A 17,278-nucleotide genomic window follows, 5' to 3' on the forward strand; every position below is an offset into this window, starting at 1 on the left:
TATATATATATATATGTGTATACATATACATATACACATATATACATATACATATATATACATATACATATAATATATATCATATATATACATATATATACGTATATATACATATATATACATATATACATATACATATATACATACATATACACATATATATACATGCATACATATATATATATATATGTACACACATATATACATATATGTACACACATATATATACATATATATACACATATATATACACACATATATATACACACACATATATACACACATATATACATATATATATACATATATATATATATGCATATATATACATATACATATATATATATGCATATATATACACATATATATACATATATACATATATATATAAACATATATATATACATATATATACATATATACATATATATACATATATACACATATGTATATGCATATATTTATATATACATATATATACATATATATACACATATACATATATATACATATATATATATGTATATATATGTATATATACATATATATACCCATATATATACATATATATACATATACATACACACACACGCACATATATATATACATACGCACACACACACACACACACACACACACACACACACACACACACACACATATATATATATATATATATATATATATATATATATATATATATATATATATATATATATATATATAGACACATATTATTGAATAGCACGGAATTATTCTGTTTTACAATTTTCCTTTTTATCTTCTCCAATCTCCAAATAGTCCTTTTTGGTTTCTTCTCGAAATTGTATATGTTGGATCCATAATCGCGAGCGCTTTCGACAGAAGTACTTCTATCATCCTCAGGCATATTGTAGAAATAAATGTAGAGATTGTTTTTTTATTTACTTATATATACATTTTTTCCTAGTCACGTGGTAATTTGTTACAAGTTAGGTGGGCGAACTTTTTTTTTATACATATATTAAACACATTTATAAATACACATATACATTTTCAAACATTTATCACAAACATTTCAAAACGTTCCGGCTGCACTCATAATATTATTTATTTGAGGCTTCTTTGTTTTAATGTACAATGCTTCGAGTATTCTTAGCCTATTTACATTACTCTCACTCTGCAATACTCTTGTATTTTCTACCATAATGTTTCAAAATTCCGAATATTGGCAGCCATGTCCCTTCAAATGTTGTGATATCCGTGCTATTCCGTGATATTTGTCTAAATGAGAAAATGCTACCTAAATATACACAAGATATATATATATATATATATATATATATATATATATATATATATATATATATAATTACCTTAAGCGTAAAAAGTTGTAATTAAGTTTATTGAAAGTATTATAGAGTTACCTCCCCTAGAATAAATCCATCGATATATTAACTTACTTTTTTTTTTTTATTTATTTTGTTGTTTTTGTTTTTAAGATTCGTTCTTACCCATTTCCATCCATATGCAATTAATAAGTTATGTTTATACAGTTCTAATGTCTTTCACTTAATATCGTTCAATGATTAATTCAGAACACATTGGAAATTAATTCAGTAATACGTTCAATATAAAATGTTAGCATTAAAACTATACATATGCACTCATGAGCAAAAAAAAAAAAAAAAAAAAAAAAATGGGCTAAGAGTGAAAGAAGGAAGAAATCGATTTGCCAATATTTTTCCAGGAACCGTTGTTGATTTTAACTGAAAATGTCTATTTTGTAGATCAATATTATTATAGCATATAATAAGTGGAAAAATAATGAATCCTAAAAATGGTAAGACCGCATCTTGGCGAGGATATAAAAAACCGAATTGCAGGATTAAGGCAGTCCAAAATGACTTACAAGCAGATCTTTTTATATTTTAAGAAAATAAAATGTGAAAACATATCTTTCTATAGTGAATTGGTCAAAGGTTCGAACGCTTGGTGAAAGGGAAATCCGGATCTACTCGCCTAAGGGCATCCACTTTGAAGGACGACCACAAGCTTAAATTAACTGTTTTGAAGGATCGAAAGAAAACTTATGTTGATCATAGTAAAGAATTCAAAACAGGGACTTGAAATTCTCTTTCTAGAGATACAATATTTAGACAAATGAAAGAAATGGGGTTTTCCTTTAAAAGGTGCGCAAAGAAGCCATTTTTATCTAAGAAGAACATCAATGATTGAAAGAGATTTTTCTCAGGTTATGGCAAGAAAGATATAGACTGGTTCACAGAATGTTTTCTAGTTAGATGAATCCAGATTTTGTCTTGTTAGTGATGCTCCCGATGATCCTGAACGGTGCAACCGAAAAACTGGAGAAAGATTTTCGCCAAGTTGCATAAAATCGACAGTTAAACACGGGAATGGAGGGATAATGGTATGGGGAACTTTTACTGCAGCAGGGGTTGGGGAACTTAGATGTGAGAAGTCAATCAATGCAAAGAAATCCATTCGAATATTAGAAACAGGATTATTACTAAATATCCAGAAGCTGGGAATATCCCAGAACATTATTTTCCAACATAATAATACCTCTGCACACACTGCTAAAGTCACAAAAGATGGTTTTCTGATAATTCAATTGATGTTATATTTTGGCCAGGACAAAGCCCCGATTGAAACACAATTGAGAATATTTGGTCCATAATATCTCGTGCATTGGCCGGAATAACTTTTGAGAAAAATGACAAACTGTGGGCGGCTGTGCAAAGCGAATGGAATAGCATCTCCTCTTCACAGTGTTTCACTTTGGTTGAGGGCATGTCTAAAAGGATTGATCTTTTAAAGAAATCAAAAGGGAATGCGATTCCATCCTAAGCATTTATTAAAGTAAATATCTTGTTCTGTGTTATTAGTCTCGTTTAAGTTTCCTTGTTCAATTGTTCTTAGCTCAATATAGAATGTATAAAATTTGTTTGGCCCATTTTTTTTGGCTCACGAGCGTATATACATGAATATATATATATATATATATATATATATATATATATATATATATATATATATATAAATATATGAATATATATAGATATATATATATATGAATATATATATGAATATATATATGAATATATATTATATATATATATATATATATATATACGAATATATATATGAATATATATATATGAATATATATATATGAATATATATATATTATATATATATATATATATATATATATATATATACGAATATATATATGAATATATATGTATACATATATATGAATATATATGTATATATATATGAATATATATATATATACATGAACATGAATATATATCTATATATATACATGAATATATATATATATACATGAATATGATGAAAATAATGGAAATAGTATTGCGACAAAATAGAGAAATAAAACGAACAAACCGTATTATGTGTTCATCAACGTTTCGTCTTTATTTCGAGCCTTCCTCTGAATAAATGAGATTAATGGGTATTTTTGTTTCTTAATCTCATTCACCCAGAGGAAGTCTTGAAATAAAGACGAAACGTTGATGAACACATAATACGGTTTGTTCCTTTTTATTTCTCTATACATGAATATATATATATACATACATAAATGTATACATATATAAACATATATATAAATTTATGTATATATATATATATATATATATATATATATATATATATATATATATATATTGAGTGTGTGTGTATTGATAATTATATTAAAAACCCCTTTTAGTTTACTTAAAAAGGAAAACAACATTTTTTTATATATGGGTCGTCGAATTGCATTTATCTGAAGATGATCTAGTTGATTTTTTATATTCTTTTTTACATTCATTTAAATTAAATCCCTATTTTGTTTTCTTTTGTGATGATCATCTTTAGTTAACTATTACTTATTGTAATTTTATTCATGCAGATATTCTACATAATTTATACTTGCGTACAGCAACGATGAGCCTGGCCAGTACCAGATGGGTGACTTCCAGGTGCTGTATGTGCTCTCCGCTTATCTCGGCATTCGTTTCCAGTCGTCCTGGACTTCTTGCCACTGGACTCAAGCAGTGCCGATTCAGGAGAGGTGTAGTTGCAATTGCGCAACTCTTGTCACACAATTACACGCGCAGTTGCCTTTACAGGGGGTGTCCTTTGTCTTTCGAGACTGAACGGAGGCATCTATACTTGCGTAATATTTGCGTAAAATGTTATAGGAAACACAACCTCTTGCTATATATATTTATGTATGCGTGTGTATATATATATATATATATATATTTATATATATATATTTATATATATATATTTATATATATATATATATAAGTACAAGTGTGTGTGTGTGTGTGTGTGTGTGTACATTTCCATACGCAATAACTCTGTCAATTTTTAGTCTACATACTCGAAATTTGATATACAGGGTACTGATATTTGGGAAAGTCGATGTGATCGGTTTTCGGCCAGAAATTTGGCTGTTAAGGGGTCAAAGTTAAATGATTTGACTTTTGAGAACTCAAAATCCTCCGATAATTTTGGGTCTAAACACTTGAAATTTTAGATATAGGTTCCTTGGACATGGATCTAACTTAATAACTTGATTTGAGCCCAAAACAATAAATTTTAAGGGGTCATAATAGAGGTCAAAGTTAAAAAAAATTACCTTTTTTCCAGCATACACCTCCAAACACCCGAACACCGATGCTAGTATATATATATATATATATATATATATATATATATATATATATATATATATATATATATATATATATATATATGTTTAAAAAATTTCGCCTGCCAAACTCTTCTATCAGGTTTTAGTCTACAGACATGAAACTTAATATCTTAATATACAGGGTATTTGAACACATGCGAACTTTATATTTCTGTTTTAGTCGGGGAAAATCGACGCAAAAGTGTGAAGATTAAAAAATGGAATTTGCCAGGTGAAGGCCAAACGACGGCATTACGAATATGCAAGCGTAATGTAATAGCTAATGGTCTATGTTTTAATTTTTAGCCTTTAAGTAAACAATAAGTCAGGATTTAACGTCAAAGGAAAAAGTAAATCGTAAGCTTTTGTAATTAAGTGTTGGTTTCGATTCTCGGTGATGGTACACGAGTCATTTTTTTATTAACTTTTAAAATCATTACTATATATATATATATATATATATATATATATATATATATATATATATATATATATATATATATATAGTTGGTTCAATATAACATAATAATAAATAGGAAATTTGTATTAATCAAAATATCATATTTAAGCGTATTTTACGCCCGGGCAATGCCGGGCAGCCTGGTAGTATATATATATATATATATATATATATATATATATATATATATATATATATATATATATATATTGATGTACGTATGTAAATATTCAAAAATATTCAAAAAGTCATCCCTTCTGTTTTATTCCACCCGAATGGATATGAGAGAGGCTGCAAATTCCATTATTATGATGACTGGATTTTGCATGAATGACTTGAAAATTTTATCTTTGTATTGCAGATATTGATGGTGTGAGACTCTACACAGACGTGCGTCAGAAGCAGAGATGTTTCAGTGAAATTCCATACACGTAAAAAATTGAACTGATTAACATTCACCGGTACTCGTTTACAAACCAATGCAGTTGATGCCAACACAGTTTGGAGATAAGTTCGTTGATTTCAGAGTGGCAACATAAATATAAGTGACAAAATGTGCTCTCGACTTTTACAATCAAAACATAGCTCATCCACTGACAAAAGTGCATCCAAATTAGTCGTAGCACAAAAGCTCGCTGATTTTAATGGTACCACTTCCGTCTTCGTAGTTCTTTAGCGTTTTAGTTTTTGTGTTAAAAATTGAAGGACTTATTTTTGGAACGACCTTCGTTTACATACATACATACATACATACATACATACATACATACATACATACATACATACATAGGAGGATAATCTATAATAGCATGCAAATTTTATTGCTTCAAGTTGATCCCTGTCTCAATATATATATATATATATATATATGTGTGTGTGTGTGTGTGTGTGTGTAACAAATTCAAATCGTTTTCTAGAGCATAATTGCATTTACGTAGGTCAATCTAAATGTTCATATTTTAACCTGATGTTTCCCTAGCGGGGTGGAACGCTTAAGTCTTTCTGCAGCTTACTTATCATAAATATATTCTTTTATAACTTTTCTACCCCCCTCTCTCTCTCTGTAAATATAAGAAAGTTCATTTCTTAAATTATTTTCTATTATAAACTTTGATAATTTTTGAGACTGTACATATTTCGGCAAAAATAAAACACTTGACACCCAAACATCATATTTTGTGTTCAAACCAAAAATGATAAAAGTGTATTGTAAGAAGTTCGTCAAAAAATAAAAGAATGGCGAAGGACTGTGTCCATGTATTTTATATCACACATCATTCCATAGTTCCCCTTTTCCAGAAGCGAATTAAGTCAATCGGAAGCTGTTGCGCTATTTTGCTGTCCAATGACTTTACGTAATTAATGAAATCTTTTTAATACATGGAGAAGTCTTGTTGATCTAAGGGGGACAACTTATGCTGTTTTAAATGAGTTTTTTTTTTCAATTTTATTTTTTGCATGAATATAAACATTAAATTAAATGATTTGTGAAATCAATTTTTCTTTCTAATATTTTTGTCTAATCATCGATTAATTGTTAAATCATTAAAATTAAATTTCCTGAAAAAAAAATTATATAAAAAAAATAATAATAGAAAAAGAAATTACCCGTTCGTTAACATCACCGTTGTCGTGTCCGTGGGTCGTTATCTCAATATTTCCCATCAATCCGATTTAAAAAAAATAAAAAAAAAAATTAAAAAAAATAAAGAAAATTTACTGTCGTGGGAAGGTACGCTTTTCAAATTCTGCTGGTCTATCCGTACGAAAAAGTAGCGTAGCAATAGCAGTAGTAGTACATCCGTTTTTTGTTTCAATATGCGTTGCGGCCGTTGTTGCGCACATGTTCAAATGTAAACGAAGACGCAGAGAATAGAGATTGAACCCGCGGTAGATTTTAGCCATCTCTTTCGTGGCCGAACTCGCGCAACCTACCCCAACATTGTAGCATAGCGCGAAAACAAAGCCAAAACCAAAACCAAAACCCACACGTACACGCAAAACAACAATTATTTTTTTAATGGAAGTAAATATCAGTATTACAGTGGCTTATTTAGAGACGATCTCTCGTTTATACCAAAAAAGCTGATAATAACACTTGGACAATTTTCTGATAAAACTGTTCGAATAAAGATAAGAAAATAAAGGCGAAGTGAAAACGAGACTGTTAGGAACGAACGCCATGCTTCTGCATGAAATATGATTAAAAAAAAACAAAAAAAACTGTTGAACCTAATCAGCCGTTCTCATATCGCTTCCGAGAAGGACTGTTCTCCAGCGAAGGAGAGGCGTCGTAAAAGACTGTGCCAACATTTTTAAGTCATTCGCCGATTTAGCTGACTACAGGCTGTTTCTTTTTTATTTTTACAACCTTCATAGATAAAGTTTAATAGATAAGAATAGTTACATAATAATAATTAAAACAAAAAACACGAAGAATTATACAAAAATATTATTTGTCGAAGAAAAAATGTCTTGTTTTTGTCACTATAATTGTTAAGATATATGTGAGTGTGCATCGGATTGTGGACTAATATCTATTGCGGTGCCAGACGCTGAATTGACTGTCAAGACGATTCCACGTAAATCCACGTGATGGGGCGGTTCGCCTGGATTGATACGGTGCGTATATTTCCATGAGCTGCAATCGGTCGTCAGTGACTTTATCGGACGCATTCCGACGCCGACCAGTTCACAACGCAACCAACTCGATCAACCAATGTCCCCCCTCTCCTTTATTTTATTTCCTTCTCTTTCTCGCCGTCGTCATTAGCGTTATTATTGTTTCTTCTTTTTCTTAGCTTTTCTATGCATGTCTTTCCAGTATTAAGTAGGTCGGCGAGCACGTGTGCAGATAGCATGCTTTGAATAAGGAAGAAGTAGAAGAAGAGCTATACATTCTTATGAGGTAGTAAGACTTAACACATGAGTCGAGTCAGTTGACAGAAGTTCTTTGAAGTGTGTGTGTGTGTGTGTGTGTGCGTGTATTATATATATGTGTGTGTGTGAGTATTATATATATGTGTGTGTGTGTGTGTGTTGTTTTGGTAAAATATGTTTTTCAATTTTATTTCACTCTTTGACTTATACCAATCATTTTTATTTAGAATTTCAATGTTTTTTTTTTATTTAGAATTTCAATAGAGCATACATAAAAGAATAACATTTCAAAATCTAAATATTTATTTTTCATGCAAACTAGCTCCTCCAACATATTAAAATTTCGGGAGATTTTTTACAGATCCGTTTCGTTATGCAGAAACAAGCAGTTATTATTATGTAAATACAGACTCTTTTCGTACATATACTCGTCAGAAAAATTTGAAATTCTTTGCTCAGGTAGGAAAAAAAAAAACAATTCATGACAATATAATATTGCAAGAATAAAATTTGATAGAGGACTCAACATCGTGTGTTTCTTTGTTCATATTCATTTTGTTTTCTTCTTGCAACATTATATTTTCATGTATTTTTTCTATCTAAGCAAAGAATTTCTAATTTTTCTGAAGAGTATATGCACGACAAGAGCTGGTATTGGCATAATAATAACCATTTCTTTCTGCACAAATAATCGAATCTGTAAAAAATGTACCGAAATTTTAACACGCTGAAAGAGCTATTTGCATAAAAAATATTTGGATGTTGGAACGTAACTATACTTATATATATATATATATATATATATATATATATATATATATATATATATATATATATATATATATATATATAATTTAAAGGAGATTAGAATAATAGTCTAAAGAGCTAAGTGTATTTTAATGTAATAGTGAAATTACTAGTTTAATTAAAATACAGTAAATGCTCGTTGTAATTTAGATATATAATAAGCCCGATAGTTAAATGTCCTAGAGCTAATTCAATATTAAGTAATGTGATTTATAATTTAAAAATTAAAAAAAAATTTTTAAATTTAAAAATCAAATTTTAATTAAATTAAAATCAGTTTCATAAGAAGGAACAACAACAAAGTCAGCGGTATTGACTTTGTTGTTGTTCCTTCTTATGAAACTGATTTTTAATTTAATTAAAATTTGATTTTTAAATTAAAAATTTTTTTTTTTAATTTTTAAATTATAAATCACATTACTTATATATATATATATATATATATATATATATATATATATATATATATATATATATATATGCATGTATGTCGCTATAAAATAAGGTTGCCTCTTGGGCTGTCAATCCGACCCAATTTTTTCAGAAGAATGCATGCATATATTATAATAAGGAAGAGATTTTTTTTTAAATTCTTATGAATCTATGAACTTTAAACGATTTCCACTTTCTCTTATAAACAAGTTTTCTTCACCATATCGTTTTATTCAAAAGAGAGACAAAATAAAAATAAAAACAAACTCTTAAACTGTTTTTTCCGAGAAACACATATTTAACGAACACAGTGTGTGTGAGAGTATATATATAGAGTATATATATATGCATGTATGTATGTGTATATATATGTGTGTGTGCGCGCGTGTGTGTGTGTGCATGTATATAGATGTATAGATATATTTATATGTATATATATAAGTTTATATATATATGTATAGATGTATATCTATATATGCATATGTATACATATATACATATATATGTATATGTATACATATATACATATATATGTATATATATGTATAAGAACAAGTAGTTAATAAAAACATGTTAAAACACTTTGAAAAAGAGTTAAAAACATATTTAATTTTGAAAAGGAAACACTAAATAAGTGGATAGTCCTTAATCCGTAGAGTTTCGAAGAAATACTTTCCTTCTCATCAGAGGGTAGGATTTAGCAAAATGCGGGATCGGATTTTGCTTGCAAAAGTATTTAATGAAATTACAAGTAAGTCATAGATCTTACTTGATAACAAAAAGTGAATCAGAGGAAATAGAGTGAATAAAAAATGATTTCACGTGAATGGTGAAGGGTAAAATATCCAATAACGGTAAAATCCAAAAATGCAGAATCGAAGAAAGTTAGTTAAGTTTCCATTCGCACAAATAAAATCCAAGGGAATCGCGTAATTGGGGGATGGATCAAAGTAATCCAAAAGGCAGAAATCCGTAGAAAAATTCACAAATATGTACAAAGTAAAGGGAATATTATTAGAAGAAAGATAAAATGTGCGTTAAAATAGGAATCGAAGAAATATACAACTCAACTGTCGAGGCAAGGCTGAATTAAGATAAATGAGTGAAGAAGAAGAAAAAAATGAGTGAAAAAAATTGAAAAGTGATTGGAATAAATTTAAAATAGAAAAAAAAATGTCAAAATGACCCAGACAAGATGACGCCAAAGGCGCCAAAATATAAAGCAAAAAAGAGGTCAACTGAAATGTACAAGTTATTATTTAAGAATTAAAATATCAGCAGGAGTTTTTGAAGGACACCAAATGAAATAAGAAGAAATATAAAATATAAAATAAATACGTACACACATATATATACATACATATACACATATATATCAATACAATTACACACACACACACACACACACACACACACACACACACACACACACACACACACACACATATATATATATATATATATATATATATATATATATATACAACAAACACCCCCAAATCCATACATAAATAGATGAATAAATAAAAAATAAAATTTTAAAAAAATTTAAAGAGGAAACGAAGGCCGGTATCTGCAAATTCCGGATAAAGCAAGTGATTATGCATAGTATGTAAGCAAATGTAAATAGGTATGTAAGTAAATGTATATAGTAAAGTATCAGTAAACATACATGCAGAATCTGAAAGGTTAAATTAATGGCTATGTATGTTCAAATTTACCATAATTAAATTTGGACTTATGTTTATCTTATTTTATATATATATATATATATATATATATATATATATATATATATATATATATATATATATATATATATATATAGTGTCGCCAAAAAAGAAAGTCCGTACTGGTCATTTTTTTAAAAAATCGCAAATTTAAACTAAATTGAATGTAACTGTTTAAACAATCGAGATCTCATTTGATTCGCTTTTTGTTCCGCTATCATTTTACCTGTTCATATTTGACTTTTAATTAAAGTATCTTACTGTTCACATCAATTTAAAAAAATACTTTCACATCGAGAAGGCAAAAAGAAACTCCACACAATGGAAAATTATTTAAAAGTAACTTTAGAACATTAATGCAACTCAAATACAACAGGAACACAATGAACTTGTTATCATTTAGTAGTATAGTCCTTCTGCAGTTTAACAGCCTGCAAATTTTGGGTCATTCTGTTGAATTAGTCTGCAGTAATACTCCGGTGAAAGGGCATTCCACTTCTCTTTAAATTTTGTCCAAAATTCTTCCAAATTTGAAATTTTATCATTGTGTAACTGTTGCTTGATATAATGCCATACGTTTTCGTTAGGATTGAGTTCTGGAAATTGTGCAGGCCAAACGTAAACACAGAATATCATGCTTTTCAAGGAACCTCTTGACATTGCCTGTTGCATGAATGGGAGCATTATCCTGCACGAAGATGGTATTGTCATCCAAATTCTGGCCAAAGTAGGGTAGAAAATGCTCAGTCAACATATTAATGTACTTGGTCGAATTAATTCGACCTTGCAAGCGACTTATAGGTCCTGGGCCATTGGCACCAATAACGACCAACACCAAAACTGAACCTCCACCACCTTGCAGCGTTGAAACTATGCACCTAGGATAAAATTCTTCGTCCTTCCTTCGACGGACGTACTGCTTACCATCATTGCCTATCATATTGAATTTGCTTTCGTCACAAAAAATCACTTTCGACCAATATGAAGAGTCGTGATCTTCATTGCATTTGACGATTTCCAGACGGCACTTTCTATTCTTTACAGAAATCATTGACTTGTATCTTGGAACACAGCCTCGCAAATTAAATTCCTTTGAGGGGTAGCAAAAATAAATTGGCTTGAGAAAGGAACAGATAACGTGTTAAATTGAAATAAACGAGCAAGAATTTATTTCATGAAGAAATAAATAAAAGAAAGGGTACAGCACGTGTTAAATTTGGCGTGTCTCTCTCTCTCTCTCTGTTAGCTGGTGAGAAGGAAAGTCTATTGTTGTAGAGAGAGAAAAGGAGAATGTTCATTTGGTTTGTACTTATCGGTTTAGGTGGAAACAAGGTTGGTTTGAATGTTTAGTTTGGTGTCTTCTTTTCTGGTTGTGTGAGTTAAGCAGTGTTTAGTAATTGAAGGCTCATAACAAGAAAGCGTAATCGGCTTCAGCTCAATGGTGCCTTATTTCTTTTTTTTTCCTTCATTATGTCTCTTCAGGATTGGTGACAGAATCCATCCATACGTTCACTGACGCAGCGGGGCTAATCCTCTTCTCCTCATCTCTTTAGGTCGGGTGGGAGAATCTGTCCGTGCGTTCACTGATGCAGCGGTGCGAATTTCCCTCTCAAATATTCTCTCCTTCAACCGGAAGTCTCGCGCTTTCTTCCGGTGCGCACGAGACGTTCTTCCTTCGTCTCTGCCTGTTGATTTCTTCCTCCTTCGGTTTTTTGCAGCCAACTCCTACCTATCCCCACACCTTCAATCTGTTCTTAACTGTAGAAAGCACTTTTTAACAAGATTACACTGTTGTTGGATTTGGAGAGCCATTTCAAATCTGTTTCTGAGGCTGTGGACCTTAATAGCAGTGTCTCCCCTGTAAGAAGTAACTCTAGGAAAACTAGATTTACGGGCATCACGAACACTGCCGGTGTTTTGGTGCTTTTATGCAGTCATTCGTACCATTTTTTCATTACATTTTAATCTGCAGTCGATTTCTCGATTGGATAAGCCAGAAAAGTGGAGATTAATGAGCTGCTGCTAATGATGATCACTAAGAAAAAGTCAAGACTTATATTCTCATTGTATAACCTAGGAATAACAACAATGTCGATTAGAGCAGCTAAAAGGTGGATATTTTACGATTAGAGATGTTAAAAAAGGAATATTTTAATTGGTTTTAAGCTCATTTGTTGCTGCGGAATTTCTTTTTGCCTTCTCGATTTGGAGCTATTTTTTTTAAATTGACGTGAACACTAGGATGCTTCAATTTTTTTTTTACATAGGCATCACCACATTATCAAGGCCAAGAGGCCACTCAAGGATAAGGGTTAAAGAGTGTACAGTAGAAATTGGACAATATAGTAATCATTAGTAATGAAAATTTGGTAAATTTGATAACTTATATGGAACGGCTCATCAAGAACTTATTTACGTTAGACTCGAAGACAACCATATTGTAGTCAGCCGGAAAGCAGGAAAACAGAAGGCAATTCCACAGGCGTGCAGTTCTAAGAAAGAAGCTTTGTTCATGGAATCTACGTTTAGGTTTAGGCACAGATAAAGAGTGGGGGGGATTATTGATAGTGTTTACAGCTAGACGAGTGTTTCTTGTGAAAGATTGGCGAGGGGGTACCATAGATTGAAGCTCAATCGAACACTTTCCATGAAAATAATGATACATCAGAGACAAACTCGCAACATCTCTTCTGTGAGATAGAGGTTGCAAGGAAGAGAAAAGGACATCTCCTACGAGGCTACGAAGTCTATTTTGAACTCTATCAAGGCAGGCCAAGTCCTTTCTAGCATCTCCTGCCCAGATGTGGCAACAGTATTCCATCCTTGGACGTACCTGGCTCTTATATAGATAGAGAATTGCATCAGCAGTGAGATATCTACCGGATCGATAGAAAGATCCCACCATTTTTCCAGCGGCCTTGGCAACAGATTTGATGTACGTGTTCCATTTAAGATCAGGAGTAAAGGTCAAGCCAAGAAGCTTGTCAAAACTTGAGGCCTCCTGAAGACGAGAGCCATTCATTTCAATTGATGCCAGATGTGGATCAGAATGTTGATTATGTAAAGAGAGAAGCTTGGTTTTAGATGCATTAAAGTAACCAGACACTCCTTACCCCATTGTACTACGTGCTCAAGATCAGAGGAGAGAGAATTGGAGAGAACTTGATCGTTTACTGTCTTAGATGTGCTACCATAAATGGTAGTGTCGTCAGCATAGATGTCTACAAATGATGTAAGGATGTGATTTGGAAGATCATTAATGTAGATCAGGAAAAGAGTTGGGCCCAGGATGGACACCTGAGGGACACCAGCATTAATACTGTGAACTTCTGATTTTTGCCCCTCAACTACTACTCTTATGAACCTATCAGAAAGAAATGATTTAATAATTGAGAAGACATTTCCAGCAATACCATAGCTAGAGATCTTATGAAGTAAACCTTTATGCCATACCCTATCAAAGGCCTTAGATATGTCAAGAGCAATTGCCCTAGAAAGGTTGCCTCCGTCGAGAGATTTGCTAATCCTATGAGATATAACTGTAAGCACATCTGCTGTAGATCTAGCAGAACGGAAACCATATTGAGCGTCACTAAGAAGGTTATTTTTGTTGAGATGGTTGATTACTTCTGTATTTAACACAGATTCCAGCAACTTACTCATGACGCACAGGAGACTTATTGGCCTGTACTGAGAGGGGGATGAGCGATCACCTGAATTCTTAAATACAGGGAATACTGAGGAAATTTTCCAGGGAGATGGGAAACTATTCTCCTTAAGACAACGTTTAAACAGTTTTGTAAGCATGGGCGCTAGTTCAGGTTGAAGTTTTTTGAGTACTATAATTGGAATACCGTCAGGGCCAGTTGCTTTACTGGAATCAAGGTTTTTGATTAGCTTGGCAACATCACGTACAGATATACGTAAAAGTCAAATATGAATAGGTAAAATTATAGAGGAATAAATGGCGAATCAAATGACGTATAGGTTATTTAAGGTGGCACTGTGTATATGTATGTATGTATGTATGTATCCATATATGTGTGTGTGTGCGTGTGTGTGCGTGAAAGGGAGAGGGGGGTAAAGAAAGATAGGAAACGTTACTCTAATAAAAAATATCAAAACAAAATATAAAAGTAAATAAACCTTGCGGCAACGTCGTGTAGGTGCAGCTAGTATCAAATAGCAAGTATCAGGTGTCAAAAACTACTTATGAATGAATGTGAGTAGTTCAACTTAAATACGCAAGAAAACAGAAATGAAGACGTCGAGGTAGAAAATATAACAGTGAAATTATGTTTTTTCTTTTTTTTCATCCAGAAAATTGCTATTGATTGACGATTGGCAGAAAACCAAAGACACTGCGGATCGCATCGATGGGCGAAGTCTTTCAGTCTTGCTTTCACTACACACTCAAGTACATTTTGTTTTATGCGGTTAATTGTTTGTGTGTGTGTGTGTGTGTGTGTGTGTGTGTGTGTGTGTGTGTGTGTGTGTGTGTGTGTGTGTGTGAATGGAAAAAAGCGGATAGGGTTAGGTTTACAATAAAAAATAGACACGAGGAAAGAAAGGACGGGAAATATACGAATAGTAGGAAAGAAAGACAAAAAGGCGTAAAGAATTTCAATTTGCTTTATTAAATGTGTGATAACGGCTAACAAAACACAAAAACGAAGGTAAAAAAGAAATGTCTGAATTTCTCTCCCGTTTCATCATACACCGTCAAAAGCTTCATCAGGATAAAGTATTTTATAGTAGATTACCCAACGATCTTCTTTCGCCATTCCCTTGGCATTTTCCATTTTCTTAAACTCATTTTCATGGCGATATCATCGTTAGTGTGCATTACATGTTCGCCGTCTCAGCAACAGTTTTTGTGTTTCATACATATCTAGAATATATATCACCATTTAATTATCACACTCACTAAAAATTCTTAGAATTGTCAAAGTTTCAGAGCAGCAGTATTATGGTCAATTGGACGTATACCTATAATATAAAGCTGAACGTCTGTTGTGTGTGTGTCTGGTCACGAATAGGCTCCTATATGGTTGACTATTTTAAAAAACCGATTACATATAATGATAGAAGATGTATCGAGACACAGGAATGGGTATGTTTGATCTGGCAGAACGGTGGTTCATAAAAATTGTGGGGTCTGCATTCGTGCCTAGCCGCCAAAGTATGAGAATAAAAAATGAAAAAAAAAAACGTTTACAAGGGGGTTTTGATATAGATGTACATAATAATACTTTGATAAGCATGTTTTAACTTAAATAGGGATGGTATAATAAAATTGTGGGATCTACGTTCGCGCCTGTACTCCATGGAAATATGGCACCAACTTTAACAAAGACTTTTCATATCTATTTGCGTAAGTATACTTTGATAATTATGTTTCAGTTTGAAGAAATATGATATAATAAAATTATTGGGTGTTTGTTCGCGCCTTACCTCCATAGAATGTAAATATGTCACAAAGTTTAACAAGTTTTTTTTTTTAAAGGGGCGAGGGTCCACAATAATACCTTAACTTTAATCTTAATTCACGTTAGCTTTTATTTATTTTTTGGAGTTGAATCATATTGTGTCAAATAAATTCACCTCATAAATTCACGTTCTTATTAAAGTGAAAGCAAAAAAAAAAAAGTCGGAACTTTAGACAATTCTCGATACAAATTTTGCAAAATTCTTTTTTATTCTTTCTCCACTTGCACGTGGCATTCTCTCGAAAATAGATAAATAGATAAATAATAAAAAATAAGAACGTTACTTGTTATCGTGTCAAAAGAAGGAAAAAATCCTGCTCACGTGATTACGTGTCTTTTTAAAAACATTTGCATAAACTTTTTATTTTTATTTATATATCTGTTTTATTTTTATTTATATATCTGTTTAAGCTTTTTATTTGTCAGTGTACTAGAAGGAATTCAGTTGATTAAAACCCTTTTTGCGTGTTCTTTACATTACAATAGTACAACCCTGAATCCGATGGCGCAATACTACACCGTTCAATACTGTAAAACTGAAACGAAGCTGTTCTGCTTGAAAAGGGCGCCATTTTCTTCTCATTCATATTTATATCGATTCTTTGCTTTAAAAAACTAAAGTAATTACGTGTTTACTTTTTTAATATCCCATTTTGCTGTTTCGGATTATTTTACTAAAGTAAGTAAAGCTTCATTATTTTCAAAACTGTTTTTGTTTCTTTGTTTTTCGATATTATTTAGTAAGAGCGTTTAGCAGAAAAGTCAA

The 17,278-nt window shown here is 31.2% G+C and overlaps 1 protein-coding gene across 9 annotated transcripts in view; it reads right to left on the reverse strand.

Annotated features, from left to right (window-relative positions):
- The window catches only part of LOC145246805 (serine/threonine-protein kinase 26-like), a 203,264-nt gene extending 195,376 nt beyond the window's left edge, over positions 1–7,888 (reverse strand). For 2 of the 9 annotated variants that reach the window (XM_080108623.1, XM_080108610.1), the window contains exon 1: positions 6,783–6,921. In XM_080108623.1, the coding sequence (XP_079964749.1) occupies positions 6,783–6,839 (57 nt within the window). In that variant the 5' untranslated portion in view covers positions 6,840–6,921. Of the gene's footprint in view, positions 1–6,782 lie in introns of all 9 variants that reach the window. The other 7 variants (XM_080108616.1, XM_080108612.1, XM_080108621.1 and 4 more) reach the window with 6 other exon arrangements.
- Between the last annotated feature and the right edge of the window lie 9,390 nt (positions 7,889–17,278).

This window comes from Euprymna scolopes, chromosome 24 (genome assembly GCF_053919585.1).
Source record: "Euprymna scolopes isolate OS-2025 chromosome 24, ASM5391958v1, whole genome shotgun sequence".
Classification (NCBI taxonomy): domain Eukaryota; kingdom Metazoa; phylum Mollusca; class Cephalopoda; order Sepiida; family Sepiolidae; genus Euprymna; species Euprymna scolopes.